At 40.4% G+C, this 18,512-nt stretch overlaps 1 protein-coding gene across 13 annotated transcripts in view; it reads left to right on the forward strand.

The window, feature by feature from the left end:
• ANKFN1 (ankyrin repeat and fibronectin type III domain containing 1) overlaps window positions 1–18,512 on the forward strand; it is a 556,807-nt gene that overhangs the window by 380,622 nt on the left and 157,673 nt on the right. For all 13 annotated transcript variants that reach the window (XM_072646766.1, XM_072646762.1, XM_072646765.1 and 10 more), the window contains one exon: window positions 5,619–5,829. In XM_072646766.1, coding sequence (XP_072502867.1) covers window positions 5,619–5,829 — 211 coding nt within the window. The remainder of the gene's footprint in view (window positions 1–5,618; window positions 5,830–18,512) is intronic.

An 18,512-nucleotide genomic window follows, 5' to 3' on the forward strand; every position in this document is an offset into this window, starting at 1 on the left:
TTTTTTTTCTCGAACTTCAATTATGCTCTCACCCTGTAGCACTCAGGGGAGAATAGATTTTTAATGAGGCAAAAAATAAAAATTGCTTGAGGTAAATCCATGGCTGTTCCCTTTTGAATCTGAATCTGCTACATTACTCTGCCCCACCAGGACAGAGAGATAACATTAGGCTAGTAGATTTATAGCTGGAAGGGACCTGGGGGATCATCTAGTCTGGAATTGTCAAATACCTGACCTAGAGCTCAAGCTGGAACCAGATTAAAATATAGTTAGGAAATACTTAACAAAATAACTAAAAATTCAATTTGTTGTTGTTCAGTCATTTCAGTCATGTCCAACTCTGTGACCCAAGTGGGGTCACAAAGAGACTAAAGTGACTGAACAACAAATGTTCATTGAAGCTGCAGGACAGTTCTGTTGAGGGTCCAAGTGGCCTCATCCCCATTCTGCAGGGGAGGAAAATGAGACTGAGATGTTAAGGTGAGTATCCTGAGTTCACACCACTTAAATCCACTAACCAAACCAGTACTTGTAGCTTCTGACTGCATTATTCCAATACACCCCAGTGACTCTCTGTTTCATTACTGGTAAAGGAAGGAGCATTTCTTGGAAATGACATCAGCTTGATTTTGAAATTCCATTTCTGTTGGGAATTTTTTCTTCTAAGTTCAAAGAAACATCTTTCTGAGAGATTTCCAAATCCACTGCCAAGTCATGTTGATTATATCTCTACAATGTCTCTTCTATCTGCCCCCATTACTTTTCACATGTGGCTACAACCCTCTTTCAGGTTTTCACTACTTCCCCCCATACTAGTACAATAGCCTTCTAATTTTGCCCCTGCCATCATTATCATCATCATCATCATGTGTTCATTATACCTGCTATGTGCCAAACGCTGCTAAGTGCATCTCAGTTGATCCTCACAACAACTCTGGAAAGTAAGTACTATTACTGTTCCCATTTTAAAGATGAGGAAAGTGAAAAAGACAAAGGTTGAGTGACTTGTCCCGTCTAGTATACTGCTACTAAATGTCTGCATCAGGATTTGAACTCAGGTTTTCCTGACTTCAGGTCCAATGCTTTGCCCAATGGACTATCTAGATGCCTAATTCACTAAGTGAATGGGACTATTTAAGTCCCATTCACTGTGGAGTTCATAGACTGGAAGCCAGCTACCCGCCTACCTAGCACAGAGTGAGTGTAATTACTAAATTGTAACTGTTTCCCTTTTACCTAGGAATCCTGAGGGTCTTCCCCTCCCAGTTTGATTTTTTTGTTATTTTTTTTCTTTTATTAAAAGGGGCCATCCCTTGAATAACTTCTTAAAGAGGCTCATTCATTGAATGGGTGTATCTCATTCAAAGTGAGAATCTGATAAGACCTAAAATGGTCAAGGTCCCATATTGCATCTTGGGCCATCTCCAGTCATCCTGATGAATATCTAGATCACTGGACCAATATGGCTCAGGAAGAGAAAGTGAGGCTGGTGATGTGCACAGCCCTCCCTCCCTTAAATCAAAGTCAGCTGCAAGTCATGTCATCATCTTGATGTCATGGTCCTCTTCTAGAACAAAGGACAAACACAACCACAATTATCTAGTTGCCTACAAACTATTGTGCATTTAAGGCCCTTCACAATTAGTATCTGACCATTCAGTCCAGTTACTTCCCCTGGTGCCCTCTGGATTCAGTCAAACTGACCTATTTGTTGTTTCCTACCTCCACTCCTTTTCATAAGCTATTTCCTTCACATGGAATGTTTTCTATTCTCACTTCTGCCTCTTAAATTCCTAGCTTCATTCAAGGATCAATTCAAGTGCCATGTCCTCCATGAGGCTTACTCTCATCCCCTAAGGTTTAATACTCTCCTCTCTTTATGAAATTAGTTTGTACATGTCATATTTACCTATATGTAAATTTCTTTTTTTACCTTTTTTTAATGTGCAGTTTCATGTTCAATCATCTTTTTTTAATTATACTATATGATGGAAATGCTTATTTTATTCCATAAATTTAAAATAAAATAAATAAAGCAAAAAAATTTATCTATCTGTATATATCCTATTTCTTCCAACAGCATGTAAGCTCCTTGAAGGCAGGGGCTACTTTTGGTCCCCAGCACTTCACTGTGCCCTGTAACTAATAAGTGCCTAACCCTTGTTGAATTGAATGACAAACCCTCTAAGAACTTCTTCCAGGCAACAACGTTGTCCATACAGGTGCCATTCTTTTCCTCTACAGCATTGCTCATATCCAGCCCTTTCTCTCTACTCGCGCAGGAACCATCTTGGTCTAGGTGTTCATCACCTCTCAGATACCATTGCAACGACCTCCTCATCGACCTCCCTGTTTCAACGTTCTCATTGCTCCAGTCCATCCTTCTCATTATTGCCAAAGTAATTTTCCTTAAACCTTAAATTTTCCTTAAAAGTAGATCTGACTATGTCACTCCTAGACTCAAACAACTTAGCTTTTAAGGGCCCGCACAATCTGGCCTCAGACTTTGCAGCCCCACTGAACATTACTTCCCCTCTCACCTTCTTCAATTCAGTCAACGATGTAACGATGTGCTTCTTAATGCCCTCTTTCCCTCTCCACCTCCACCCCTTTCCCAACCCCTCCTTCCTAGCTCTAGATCTGGAAGAGACCTTAGAGATTGTCTATTCCAACTCCACTCATTTTGCAATTAAGAAAATTAAAGCTATTTTCTCTGCTCGTCACACATAACGCTCCATCTCCCATCTCCATGCCTGTGCAATGGCTGTACCCCATGCCTAGAATGAACTTCCTTCTTTCCTCTGCTTCACAAAATCCCTCTCTTCCTTCAAGCTGAAACCCAACAGCACAATGAAGCTTTTCCTGATCCTGATAGTGTCCTTCTTTTCAAATAAATAACTCTGAGTTTACCTACTTTGTATCTATTTGCATTTGTTCCCTTTATATTTATCCTCTCTTTTTACATATGTATTTGTTGCCTTCTGCATTAAAATATAAGCTCCTAGTGAACAGGGTTTGCTTCAGTTATTATATTTGTATGCCTAGCACCTAGTGTTGGTATATAATGATCAGTTAATAAGTACTTTTTGATTGATTGACTGATAACAGCTAACTACTGATTTAGACAGTCACTGCTACCTAATCTTGTTACCAAATGCCAATGTTACAAGAGCTGACTAGCCACCAAAGTCCCCAAGTATAATGTATTCCCCTCAGGATTTGGAGGCACAGTATGATATAGTATGATGTAGCAGAAAGAGCATTAGATCTTGAATCAGAAGACCGGCCATCTCTGTCACTATTGCCTTGATGACCTTGAGTAAGATATCTAATATCCCTTGACCCCAGTTACCTCAACTATGAAAAGAAGATATGGGATGAGATGACCTCTGACCTTCCAGCTTTAGATCTATGATGCTCTGAGGATTTGGGATATAATCAGGCTCAGAATGTGGAGTGTCAAAGTTGCCTCATGACTGGAGGCAAGTTCTATAATTATGCATTTAATTTTGTTGTCATTTTCAGTCATGTCCAACTCAACTTTATTTGGAGTTTCCTTGGAAAAAACACTGGAGTGGCTGATTTTACAGATGAGGAACTGAGCCAGACAGGGCTAAGTGTCTTGCCCAGGGTCACACAACTAATAAGGTATCCAGAGCTGGATTTGCATCCAGGTCTTCCTGACTCCAGGGCTGGTGTTCTATCCAATGTGGGACCTAGCAACCACATTTAATTTACATGATGGATTAAACAAGTTTGTGTTGGCTGGCCTGGGAATCTGCCTAACTTATATAATATTCTTTTTCTGTGTAAAAGCATTTTGGGCTGCTAGCCTTTCATTAATTGCCAATTACCTGGGTCACATTATGTCATGTCATGTAGATTCACTACATGGTACTTTATCATCAAAGCTCCTGTGAACATAAAGATTGATCCAGCAGTCAGTGTCTTTTATTTGATGATGGAGAGATAAAATGTAGCAGTAGGCACAAAAAGTATTTACTTTAAGAATCTTTACTATATCACAGTTGAATCTCAGTCCAGACAATTCAGGGGGGAAATGTGATCATTGAGATGGTCTCACCCCACACAACAGAGCAGTTGCCTAATGATCCAGCTAAGATGCAGACAATGTAGTACCTCGGGGAGCAGACTTGTCATGAGGAAGATCTTGGTTAAATTCTGTATCTGATGCTTGCTTGTCATATCTAAAACCACAGCCAAGCTACTGATCCTCCCTGAGTCTCTGTTCCTAACCTCTACCTCTTGTTTTTCCTGTCTTCCTTCAGTGCTCAGCCTGCCTTCTGTAAATGACTGTTCTTGGTCGTCCTCTGCCCTCACCAGCTGCTGGTGTCTCTGATTTTACCACCCATTTACATTGTATATATCTTATACATACATTGCTGTTTATATGTTTTCTTCCTCACTTGAATGTCAGGTTTCTAAGGGCCAGAAACATGTTTGTCCCTTTCTTTGTATGTCCAGCACTTAGAACAGTGCCTAACACTTGGTAAGCACTCAGTAAATTCTTATCAATCAACTGCGTAGAACTGTTGTAGGCAGAAATGAGAGAATGAATGTAAATTGTCTCAAAAACCTTAAAGTACTGCCTGAAAGATGGTGTGTTCAGTCAAAAGATTTTGAGTCAGAGGACTTGCCCTCAAATTACTTCCTGATCACTTGCTAGCTGGGCAAGTCACTTAGTTTTGTGGGGCTTTAATGCCTCATCCAAAGGAGGAGATTAAATCAGATTATCTCCAAGATCTCATGTAACAATATATAGATATATGATATTAAGCTATGTAAATGTTAGTTGTTTTGTTATTTTTATTATTGTGATAATAATATAATATGATACAATATAATTTAATGATAATTGTTACATGTTAGTTATTATTTTCATTATATATTATAGCCATTATTAGTTGTAGTTATATATCATACATAAGATGTTAAATTATTATATATTAATTGTATATTATAGTTGTACCTTCCACATTGCAACTTTCCCCATTGTGTTTCGATATCTCAAGGCTCAGCATAAGAAATTAAATGGGAATTTGGGAGGAGTTTGGGGAAGCTGCAGACAAAACACAAAGGCCAGCAGACAACATAGAAAAAGTTTAGAAACTCAGAAATGCGTAAAATATATCATATATTATTGTATAACACCAACCAGAATTTTATAATAAGATACTGTAAACACTCCATACATGAAAAAGAAGAAATTCAGATTTCTCTCATATAAAGAGAAGGCCAAAAAATTTTACGTGGATTTTCCAGATTGTGAGGGCGCTGCATCCCAACCCCCAGATATGGAAGAGATAACTGTATATATTAAATAATGACAATGATGATGATATTCCCACAATGATTCACCAACCTTAGAAATTGTGATAACTTAGGATCTTAGGTTGACCATTGGAAGGGACATTAGAATTCACCTAATATAACCAACCCACTTTACAGATGAGGAAGGTAAGGCCCAGAGAGGTTCACTCCTCCAAGTTCACACAAGTAGAATAAGCCATAGAACAGAGATTCAAATCAAGGTCCCCTGACTCCAAAGGCAGCTCTCTTCCCCCACTGACTTAACTTGTGTTCTTATCCCCCTTCAGAACTTCCAGGGCAATGAAGCAATGTTTGAAGCTGTGGAGCAGCAGGACATGGATTCTGTGCAGATCCTTCTGTATCAGTATACCGCCGAAGAGCTAGACCTAAACACACCGAACAGTGAGGGCTTGACACCCTTGGACATTGCCATCATGACTAACAACGTGCCTATTGCAAGACTTCTGCTGAAGACAGGTGCCAGAGAAAGTCCCCACTGTAAGTAAAGCTCAAGGCAGAGATCATCTAAGGCTGCTACAATGTGTTTCAATTTAATGCCAAGAAAGATCCTTATTCAAGCATAAGAAGGGTTATTAGAATTCACCTGATGCATCTCGTCCACTTGCTTTATAGATGAGGAAAATGGAGAAAGAGGGCTGACTTTGAAATTCTTAATATGTTTTTCTGTGCAAGCACTTTGAAAATAGTAGGCTTGACATATAAAGAAGCTCACTGTTTGCTAAGCTGAGCAAGAGGGGGTACTTTAAAATAGTATACATTGCTTCTTGCAGGGAAGGAGTCTCCACCTAATAATCTATCCAGAGCTTTAAACTCTCTTGATGATTTCACCAAATGATACTAGAAGACAAGAGACATGTGGAGGAGAAAAGAATCTGTGTGTGTGTGTGTGTGTGCGTGTGTGTGCGTGTGTGTGTGTGTATGTGTGTGTATTTATGTGCACATGTGCATGGGTGACCCTGTACCATATGAGCTATTCCTAGGGTTATAGATTTAAGACTGAAAAAGGCTCTTGGAGGTCATCCAGGTCAAGTCCCTCATTTTGGAGATAAAGAAAGCTCAGCAGGGTTAAGCATCTGAGCCAACATCACACAGGCAGTGAGAAGCAGGGCCAGGAAATCCAAGGTGTTTTTTTGGTTCTCACAGTAGATTTTGAGAACCAAAATATCCAATCTGCAGGAAAAACCTAAAGGCGTCTGGCCCCATTTAATGGATAGGACCCCAGATCTTCCTCACCATCTGAGATGTACCCCTTCCTCCAAGTCCTTAGTTTTACAGTACTTGAAACACAGACAATACAAAAAAGATCAAGTAAAATACAAGGTCTTATTGGTTGACCTTGACTTTTATCATCCAGGAGGGTCTACATAAAAATCCTATTGGCTGACATGTCTTGATCTTTCAGGAGGGCCTGCTGAGCCAATGGACAGACCCATGGACTGGGATGATGGCTAGAATGTCAAAGCATCCACATGGGCCAATGGATTGGTAATAGGCAGGTCATAGGCTAGCAAACTGTTGCTTGGTGGCCAAGTGCTCGTGAACATCTCTCTATGTTGGGCAATAGAGGGGTGATGAAGAGCAAAAGCAGAACAAAATAGCTGGGGTACTTTTCATATCATTGAGTCACACTGGGCTTGATCCTCTACTTGGCAGGAAGAAGGGCTGGAGCTCCTCTAGTTAGCTTCTGATGATTAATCAAGTGAACTTCATGACAACCAGGTGACCTTACAGCTTGTAGTTTAAATGATAGGAAAAACTAGACTGACTAAATATTAGATAGAGAAGTATTTTTGCTAACATCTCTACCGCTATGGAATCATACTAAATTGATTAATACTGATTGGAATAAAATAGGACTCTAATTAATCATCCATCACAAGATCAAGTACTGAACTTGATACTAGCCCTGGAGGGGAAGGGATGGAATGTGGCTGTAATCCCTGCTATGGGGGTGGTTGAACCTGGTAGATCAATCAAGCATGGGATTTCTAAGCCATTTGGTTTTGCACTGTTTGCCTCCAGTTTGGTGAGTTCCTGGGAGCAAAGGGCCACTAGACTACCTAAGGAAGGGCCAACCATCCTAGATTAGAAACAGAAGCAAGTCAAACCTTCTAAGTCAATCAGCAGCAGGATCAGGCCCGTTAGCTGCCTCTGGACTTCCAACCTGGGCAAAATAGGTAGATTCAGTCTCAAAACAAACAGACAAACCAACAAAAAACACCTTGCATTTCAATCTTGCCTCAATCTAGGGCACATGATTTAATCTTTATGTGCCTCATATGTTAAATAAAGGAATAGTAATAGTACCTACCTCACATGGTTGTGAGGACCACCTGAGATAATGCATGTAAAGTCCTTTGCAAACTTTAATGAATGATTTAAATGTCAGCTATTATCTCATTATTCCATAAAGCAAAGGATAGCAGAGTCAGCTGAGACAACCCAAGAAGTGTATTTTTGGTAAATAGTTCTGTGTGTAACCCATGGCTCCACTGGAATGACTCAAGCCCAGCTAAAAGCCTCTACTTGGCTGTAAATACTCTGTGATATTTAATGTCCACGCTGGCTCAGAAACACAGGCTTATGTTTTCTCTGACAAATTCATGAATGAACAGGCATTTGCTAAGCACTTACTATGCGCTAAACTCTGGGGATACAAATTTTTAAAAATTGCTAGTCCCTCCTCTCAGGAAGCTCACAGTTTAATTGGAGAAGACAATGTATAAAAGGAAGATTAGCTGTAGAACTGATGAAAAGGTCATGAGATCCTAAAGATTCAGCAGAGAAATGGAAGACAAGGGACCTTGGGTGATATCCTCAAGTCTGCTGACAGTGCCAGGATTCTGCATAAAGGCAGGGAAGATGGTAAAGTCTGGTGGTCCTCCATCTCACCAGGAAAAAAGAGTGGGTGACTACCATCTTGTGCAAACCCTGTCAAGAAGCTGGGTAACATATTAGGAATTGGGCATACAAAGACAAAAATGAAACAATAACCAAAGGGTTATTGTTCAATACTCCATCACTTCAGTACTCCAAAGGATTAACCACAATGGCTCACTGACTCCTAAGGAATTGTGCCAGGTGGATAATTTGGAAACCATTTATTTGCTCCCAAATTTCAAATATCTCCCAAAGAGCCTCCTCACACTAGGCACAAAGATTAACTCTTGTATTAAAAAGCTCATGTCTGTTTTTGGTGAATCCATAGACCTCCCCTACTTTGTCAGAAACTTGAAGAATTGGTTTTGTTGGGATCTGGGTCTAAGAGAATAACATTTTCAAGAAGAGCTTGCCAGTCTTTTGAGGGAAGCAGAGGATTTAAAGAAATGGACTTATGAAGGTGAAATTAAACAAAAAAGTTGGGGAGAGGGCATTTTTGTCACTATAAAATTTATTCTGCAATAACGTCTATTCCAATGAACCAGCAAGGGAGGGCTTGGAGGGAGAATCAATGGGGCTGAATACCGAGAATGCAGACTGAGCAGCATTCTGTAGGAAAAAACAAGGAGACTATTCATCCAGATGTTGCCACTGCCATCCCTGCAGTGGGCTGGATGAAACATTAGACCTACTTACCTGGATGCTGCAAAGATTTCTGCACTTTCCATGAAAATAGTAAGACACCCCCCTTCTCAATCCCCCTTGTGCACATTTAAACCTCATTAAAATAAAAGTCCAAATCTTCAACACCAAAACTGAAGCCAAAACACAAGTTTAAGGAGCCTCCTATCCTCTGACCTCCCCTATGGGATAGTCCCTAATGATGTGATCACATGCTGATTAGACAGATAAGAGGTTGCATAAGCTGTTTGTATCCATTAGACCACACAAACTAGCTTAATGGCAAGAACACTGGACTTATTAAAATCTGAATCATGCCTCAGACATTTCACAGCTTTGAGCAAGTCACCTAACCCTGTTTGCCTCAGTTTCCTCATCTTTATAAATAAAGGAATTGGATTCCATGACCTCTCTGGTCTCTTCAAACCTTAAATCTATGATCTTATAAATCCAGGGGGGAAAAATTGGCATCATGGTAAAAAAGAGACTCACAATTATCTCACAAACACAATTGAAAATGAGACTTGTGGTATCTCTGGTCACTTGACTGAACCCCAGCTTCCCTCTTTTTTTTCCTGTTTGCTGGAATCCAACAATATGTTTCCCTTGGCTCTGTTCTTCGCACAAAAGTGTTCCAATCAGAACAAGGTTAGGATGGAGGAAGGCAATCTCTTCCCCAGCATTTTCAATTCACTTTCTAGACCAAGTTCAGATGAGGCAAAACCACTCCAGCTCAATAGAAGGGTCTCACTCATGAAAAAAACTGCCACCAAAACCGGAGAAGGGAACACCTGCCATAAATGGCACCCTAGAAGACACAGAGACATCTCATGAACATGGAAGATGACTGCATTTGGCATCCTTCATCTGAAGGTCTGGAAGTCATTCAAAACTACAACTTAGTAGCAGATAGTTAGGTCTCCATTTCATAGCAGTATGAACTGAGGTACAGAGAGGTTGAGAGACCAAGTGACCTTCATCATAGCATTTCATGAGGTCATTTGAAGGTCATCTAGTCCAATCCCCTTACTTTACAGATGAGAAAACTGAATCTCAGAGAGAAATAATTTCCCCAACATCATACAATAATAAATGGGGTTTGAACCCAGTGCCACTGACTCTAAATACGTTTCTCTCCATGATACCATGTTGCCTCAGTCCCAATTCATCACCCTGAGCTTCACTTTCCCTATCTAAAAATGAGGGAGAGGATTAGACAACCTTTAATGACTCTTCTAGATCTAACTCTATAACCCTTTGATTCTTGTCCTCAGCTTATGACTTGCTACCCAATATCCCAGATTTTAGCATCAAATTCATTTTTGGTGCTTAGAGGAATAGGCCATTCAGGAACAGGAATTTACTGAATCATAAAAATAGTCCCAGAAATACTCATCTCAAACTGCACACTTTCCCAAGGACAAAAAGCATGGGAAAAAATAGAGTCCTCTGGTCAGTCAGCTATCTTTATTAAGCTGCTTCTTATGTCCTCCTGCCTCTAGGTGGCAGTCCAGTAGTGCAGAATCACCTGTACTCATAAAAAAAAGCAATCAAAACAACCACTTTTTCAAGGATTATTGGGGTAGAAATAGATTTCCTCTCTACCTAATGGGATGGGCTTAGAGAATATATCTAAATAGCAACCAAGCATGAGTGTCTATAAGAGACTTCAGTGAGGAAATGTCTAGACCTATAAAATGTCAATGAGTATATATGGATGGCCTTAAGGACTTGTGAATGTATATATGAGCCTATAGACCTCTATTCTTGTAGTCAATATTCCCAACCACAAATACACACACAACCCTATATAAATACCAAGGGTGCAGTGAGAACATTAAGTTTGAAGTTCAAATCCCAGTTCTTCTATGTGACCTTGAGTATTCATTTAACCTCTCCGACCTCAGTTTCTTCATCTGTAAAATGAGTGGGTTGGATTAGATGACCACCGAAAATTGTTTCAACTCTAAAATTATGATCTAAATCTGTCCGTCTTACCTTCTAATTCCCATTTTCCCTGGTCTACCGCCTCTCTCCCATTGCCATACATTATAACCATTGGCACAGCCTTAGATTAGGGAATTGGAGAGAATCTAGTCCAGGAGTTCTTAACCTGAATCCATGAACTATTTAAAAATAGTTTGGTGATTATATTTCAGTGTAATTGGTTTCAGTTGAAATTCTACATACTTTATTTTATGAATTTAAAAACATTATTCTGAGAAGAGGTACATGGGCTGAAACAAAACTGCCAAAGGGTCCATGGTGTTAAAATAGATTGAGAATTCTTGATTCAGTTCAATCCTTTATTATATGTAGAAGGAAAAGGATATCTAGGGAAGTAAAATTACCTTCCTCAGGTCATGAAAGTATTAACTGAACTAGAATTCAAATCTAGATCCTCTGATGTTATAGTCCACCCTCTTTCCACTAAATCATGTTACCTCTCAAAATACCTTTCAAGCATGTCAATGCAATGTGCAGTCACTCACAGTTATTCCAGGGAGTATTGGTTCCCCAAAAGCTTTGTTGTTCACAGAAGGAAAACAATAATGATACAGGATTGGAAAATACTGATAGCCATACACACACTAACCTTACTACATCCTATTTTATGCAATGAAATCTGACAGCATTAGGGGAAGTTGAGAGGGAGAAAGAGATGGCTTACTCTATTCCTTCCTCTTCCTTCTGTAACAAAGAAATTGCCAACTATCCCATATCTCCAATTATGATGCTTTTATGGAGGCAACATTATAGGTTCACGGTTTCTTATTTTGATTACTGGCTTCATCGCCAAGGGACACCCCATAAGTTTGAGATTTCTGGCTGTAGGAAGGGGAAAAGATCTATTTCTTTCTTTATCTTATTTCTACTTGTTCTCTGGTCTTATGATTGCCAGCAAGACAGCTGGGGCTCTACATTCCTTCCTAACTCATAGGGTAACCGAGATAAATCCTTCTTGGTGATTGTAGCTGGGGGATAAAATAATTATAGGTTCAGAGGGCATCTAAGCCAACCCACTTATTTTACAGATGAAGAAACCAAGGTACATAATGGTTAAGTGACTTGCCCAGGGTCACAGAGCTATCATGTGTCAGTCAGGATTTGAACCCAAATTCTCTGACTCCAAATAGAGAGATGATCTGAAATTCCCTTCAAAGGCATTTAGGGGAGCTACAGAAGAGCAACAATACTTGTACCTCTTTCTTGACTCCAAGATTAGCATCTCATTGACCAGATTTTACTACTACTTCAAGCTTGATTAGGCAACCCCTCAGACTATGATTAACTTTTGACTATTTCCCCTTATGGGAAACAACAACAAGAAATAGATTTGCCATCGTTAAGAAGGATCATTCACAAAAACGTGGCACTCGTCTGAAGGCAGTTCCCAAAGATAAGCTCCAGAAATCCTTTTTTTTTTTAATCAAAGTCAGCACCATTGGAGAGAATGAGTCACCTCCTAAAATGACTCCTTTAGAAAAGGATGACAATCCTAAATTCTGGTCTGTCTGTTTAAAAAAAAATCAATCCCATGATTTTATAGTCACACATCTGAGCCGTTGTCAAGACAACAATGTCAATTCAGTGGAAACAGAAACAGTTTGAATAAACATAGGGGTGGATTGACAGGTTTTCCCCCCATTCTTCAATCCATTGTTTAGGCATCATGTAGACAGAGTCCAAGTCAAAGTTGCCTCTTCTGAAGGCAACTATTTCATTTCATCCTTGAGTAATCTGACTTCACTGGCTAATGTGTTTTTATTGTTTGGTTGTTTCAGTCATGTCCAAGTCTTCATGACTCCATTTGCTATTTTCTTGACAAAGATTCTAGAGTGGTTTGCCACTTCTTTCTCCGTTTTGTTTTACAGATGAGGAGATTGAGGCAAACAGGGTTAAGTTACTTGCACAGGGTCACACAGCCAGAAAGTGTCTGAGGTCACATTTGAACTGAGAAGGATGAATGAGTCTTCCTGACTCCAAGTCTAGCTCTCTATCCACTCTACCACCTAGCTGTGTTTTAGAGTTGCTCAATAAACTACCAGAGTATCTGGTAAAGTCATTTCAGTGTAAACTTCTCTTTACCCTTTCAGAGTATGTAAAAGCTGGGTCATCAATAACTCTCCATGCCATCAACGAGGTTTTTCTTTTTCAGATATCACCAGCATTAATAGATACATTCAATCAGTCAATCATTCAGTATTTATCGAGAGCTTACTATGTTTTAGTTCACAGTACAGATGAAATACAAAGAATGAAACATTCCCTTCATGCAAGGAGTTTACATTCTAATGGGCGAGACAGGTAAATCCAAAACACACACACATACAAGTGTGTATATATACATACAGAATAAAGAGAAATTTAATACATGTAAATATATCCCCAGAAGTTCAATATAAGGTAATTTAGGAGGGAGAGCATTAGAAGTTACAGCATTTGGAAAGGCTTCATGGAGAAGATGGAACCTGAGCTAAATAAATCTTAAAGGAAAAGAACTCAATGAGATGGTGGGAGAGGAAAGAGAGAGAGAGGGAACCCAAAAATGATAGTGAATTGAGGCAGTGGGACTTAAGTTGACATGTTAGGTGTAGAGCCAGAAAGTTGCTGTTTGGTTATTTTTCAGCTTTCTCAGATTTTTCAAGTTTCTATCTTTCTGTGCTATTGGAGAGGGAGAAGGAGAGGAAGAGGGAGAGGGAGAGAGGAGAGAGAGAGAGAGAGAGAGAGAGAGAGAGAGAGAGAGAGAGAGAGAGAGAGAGAGAGAGAGAGAGAGAGAGAGGAAGGGAGGGAGAGAGGGAGAGAGAGAGAGGAAGGGAGGGAGAGAGGGAGAGAGAGAGAGAGAGAGAGAGAGAGAGAGAGGAAGGGAGGGAGAGAAGGAGAGAGAGAGAGAGAGGAAGGAAGGGAGAGAGGGAGAGAGGGAGAGAGAGAGAGAGAGAGGAAGGGAGGGAGAGAGGGAGAGAGAGAGAGGGAGGGAGGGAGAGAGAAAGGTTCCAGACATGGAATACAGCTAGTGAAAAGGCACAGAGGTGGGAGATGAAATATTGGGTGTGAGGAACAGAGAAAGGTCAATTTGGCTCCATCTCAGGGTACAAGATGGGGAGGGATATCCACTGAGCCTAGAAAGGTAGGTTGTGCTCAGATTGTGTAAGGCTTTAAAAGCTAAACAGAGATATTTATATTTGTTCCTAGAGGCAATAGGAAATCATGGTAGTTGGTCAAGTAGGTATGACATAATCAGATATGTGCTTAGAGAAAATTACTTTGGCAGCAAGATGTAGGTTGGACTTGAGTGGAGAGAAACAAGTCAGGGAGACCAATCAGGAAGTTCTTGCTGTAATCTAGGTGAGAGGTAGAATATGCACAGATGGATTTAACAGGAATATCAGAACTTATATAGCACTGACTATATGCCAAGTCCTACAAATATATTATTTCATCCTCAATACAACCCCGAGAGGTAGGTGCTACTGTTATTCCCATTTTTCCAGTTGAGGAAACTGAAGCAGACAAAGGTTAAGTGACTTGTCCAGGGTCATACAACTAGTGTCTGAAGCAGGATTTGAATGTGAGTTTTCCTGACTCCAGGCATAACACTCTATCCACTGTATCAGTGTTTTAAGGCTTACAAAACACTTTGCAAATATTACTTTATTTGATCTTCACAAAAACCCTATGAGGTAGAGATTGGTATTAATGCCATTTAACAGATAAGGAAACCAAGGCTACAAAAAGTTAAGTGATTTGTCCTAGGGTCACATAACTTAGCCATAACTGAAAAACAATCTGAATGCAAATCTTTCTCCAAGTCCAGCTCTCTCTACCCTGCTCTACATCTGCTTTAGGAAGCCAGCTTTACCCGGTGGTGAATTCTTTCAATAAGAATTAGAAGACATCCTAAATGCGTAGCTCTAAAACTAGAAGAGACCTTACATATCATCCAACACACCCATTTTGCAGATGAGAAGACTGAGGCCCAAAAAAAGCTATTCCACTAGACCAGCTTCACACAGATGATGAGTCTCTGAGATGGTATATAAACACATATACTCTGACTTCCCAGCAAATGTTCTTTTTGCCATACCACACAGTCTCATTGTATTTACCTTATCCAGAGTAATTTTGCTTCTATGCCCTTGGTGGAAATTAACATCATATCATATTTTGCCCTTGGTAATTTTCTGGGCCTCAAGTAAATAATATCTAGGGCCCCAATTTACCAATATTTAAAAAGACTGGGAAGCAGAAAAGGAGTCAGAATTACAGGCTCTGAGTCAGGCCCTTGGACTCTGCTGGTAAGGGAATTCATTCATCCTTAGTACATTCCTTATCTTCATGTTCACAGGCTAGGTCTCTAAATTTGTCTGCTTTGCGCACTGAGTTCCCCCTGCCATTAATTAGCTCCCTGGGTCTCAGTGACCATTCTGTTGGTCATCTAACACCACAATAGCGTGAAGCCCACGTCAGGAATAAGGGAGGGGTCCCTGCCCCAGCTGCCCGCCCACTCACCACCCACTCACAGACCCTCTATTGTACTAGTGAGGAGGGCAACACAGAAGGGACTTTACTGGGCTGGAGGAGAGACAAACAGGAACGAGGCAGGGAGGCCCCAGCTTGGAGGTTTCCAGCTCTTGTGAGACAGAAAAGGAAAGACTGCATGGGAGAGTTGGGGGAGGCAGAGAGGGAGGAGAGTAGAGTGTGAAGCAAGAAGGAGATAGAGCCAAGAAGAAAAATCGATGGGCAGGACAAGCAGTTGTAAAGAAGACGTTGTGACTTCTTTATTAAACCAAGTAAACAAAGCATCTCCAAAGCCAGTCCAAGTGTAACTCCACATCTGTCCAGTCTCTGATTCCCATCACCTGTATTTCATTGCATTTATTTTTTCAAGTTGTTCTTCTTACTGACAAGATTTTAAGTTACCCTACCAAGCTATAGTAGGGTTAATGTGGAGAGATAGTTTGGGGATTCTTTTTTGTTATTTGGGGTGTATGTGTGTGTGTGTGTGTGTGTGTTTAAATTATATTTGATGACAACAACAAGGTGAGTGAAGTCTGATTTCCTCTAGGTCAGGAATTCCCAGTATGAAAACTCCTTCCACTGATTTAGAGACAATTCTCAAAAACTTACAGTCTTAGAAGGTTACCTGTGGTACTAAGAGTTTGAAAGACTTGGTGAGGTCCACACAGCTAGAATATGTCAGAGACAAGCCACAAACCTAGTTATTTCTCACTCCAGAGATAACACAGAACAGTGGTAAGAGCACAGGATGTGAAGTCGGAGGACTGGAGTTGAATACTGGCTTAACCACTTACGGCTACCTACATCCTGTAATTTTCTCCAGCGCCTGGGGCTTCCTCGCCCTGGAACATCTGATCATCCATGCAGCCTTTTCACCTTGGAATACCCCTCTGTCAGCCTGGCTCCCTCTTTCCATTGATATATGCCTCCTGCAGCCTCCATTCAAATCCTACCTTGGATGCTAACTAACTGTGTGACCCGGGGCAAGTCACTTAACTTCTGTCTGCTACAGTTTCCCCACCTGTAAAATGAGGATAATAGCAGTACCTATTCCCAGGGTTATTGGGAAGATAAAACAAGGTTAATACTTGTAAAGCATTTTGCAAACCTTACACCCTACGTACATGCTAGCTGTTGGTGGTGGAGGTGGAGGTGGAGGTGGTAACGGTGTTACTGTTGTTAGGAGAAGCCCAGGTTGGCCATCCCTCATTGCCTTCCCAGCCTTGCAGCCAACATTTCCGACTTCAAAACTGTGCCCTACAATGGGTACCTTTATTATCCTTGCCTGATTTCTGAGCTCCCTTTTTTTATATTATCTTTCCCGATTAAAATATAAGCTCTTTGAAGGCAGGTACGGTCTTTCTTTTTTATTCATATTGGTATCCCCAAAGTTTAGCACAGTGCTTGGCACATAGTAAGGACTTAATAAATGTTCATTTTCTTCTTTTCTGCCTGACATTGGATTAAGTCACTTAACTCTTCTGGGAATTGTTTTTCTCATCTACAAAATGAGGAGATTGGTGTGATACAAAGTAGACCCCAAGAAAGGACTATGAGAGCAGCCCTATAAAGAAGGCAATAGATATACTATTAACTGTGTGTCTTGCCAGTAAAGAGACTGAAGCTCAGAATGTTCCAGATACTTGCCCCCATTTACTAAGTGAGGCAATGTGGGACAGTGTGAATAGCATCCCCTCCAGAACCAGAGGCTCTGGATGTAAATCCCACCTCTGATACTACTTAGGTAATCTTGGCTGTCACATTACGTCTGTGGTCCTCAGTTTCCTCATCTGTAAAATGAAATGATGTGACTAGATGGCTTCCAGAGTCTTAAAGCTCTAGAGCTATGAACTGGAATTAAATATAAGTGCATCTATTAAAACAAATTTAAAATAAATTAATTAACAGAGGGAAATTGAACTGAATGGGTTTTGAGGTCCTTCAAAGCTTTAAATTTATGATCCCATGACTCCAAGGCCAGCTCTCTATCCTCTATAACAAACTGCCTCTCAAATCTTATCTCAGTGGGAATGTATTTGTATTATACATATGTATGTATATATGTATACACATAGATATAATGTGTATATATAAAATACACACACATACATTATGTATGGATTTAAGGTGGTGTCATGGCATTTTAAAAATCATTTACTAAATGACGCGTTCATCCCCCAAGGTATGTATGCAGTCATGTAATTCCACCATATGTACACACATATAATTAAAAAATTCACTGGATGGCTTAGCCAAAGGACAATCCCTCCTTTTCTATACAATTTGGGGAAGGGGGGAGTGATGATCGAGAGGGGCCTGAGAGTACAGTTACTGGGTCCATTCATCAACCAGAAACCGGTGACATGCACTCTGACGCCGAACCCGCGTCTAAAAATACACAAATGTATACGGATTTGTCTGAAACTGTCCAAGCCTATATTTAGGACATTCCCAGCAAGGCTATAATGAGACTGTGTTTGAGAACTTCAGTCACAGCAGACTCCACCATTAATCTGAAGTTAGTTAAATTAACAGCATTTAGGACTGGCTTGTCAATCTCCGTGTTCCAGGAAATTGCACCTTGAGGCTACTAATATTGCCAATTTTTCCACCAGAGTGTGTGCGGGCGCATGTGTGCGTGTGTGTGTGTGTGTGTGTGTGTGTATTTTTTTCCCTCAGACCCTCCGTGCGCATACGCCATCACTGCTTTCTCACATCCACAGCACTTATATTATCACTTACTCTGGCCTCCTTTAGCCTCCCCTGGGGACTTCACACAGTGTAGCTGCTCAGTGAAAGAGTTTTGTAGCTTTATACTTATTTGTTTATTTTTCTGTCATGGCTCATGACTGAGGCTTAAAAAAAAGTGTGACAGTCTTCAGAGTGCGTGATTGACTGCTGGAGCAACATTCATTAACCGTGACAAATCTGCAGCAAAACACAGTCCTGAGTGTTCCAAACAGCAGTTAAAAAAAGAAAGAAAGAAGGAGAAAAAGAAAAGAAAAAGAAAAAAAGGCTAAATTAATTTTTCATTGACCTCATCTGTAAATAAATTTAGTCTGATGGTGAGCAGGGGCAAT

This window comes from Notamacropus eugenii, chromosome 2 (assembly GCF_028372415.1).
Source record: "Notamacropus eugenii isolate mMacEug1 chromosome 2, mMacEug1.pri_v2, whole genome shotgun sequence".
Classification (NCBI taxonomy): domain Eukaryota; kingdom Metazoa; phylum Chordata; class Mammalia; order Diprotodontia; family Macropodidae; genus Notamacropus; species Notamacropus eugenii.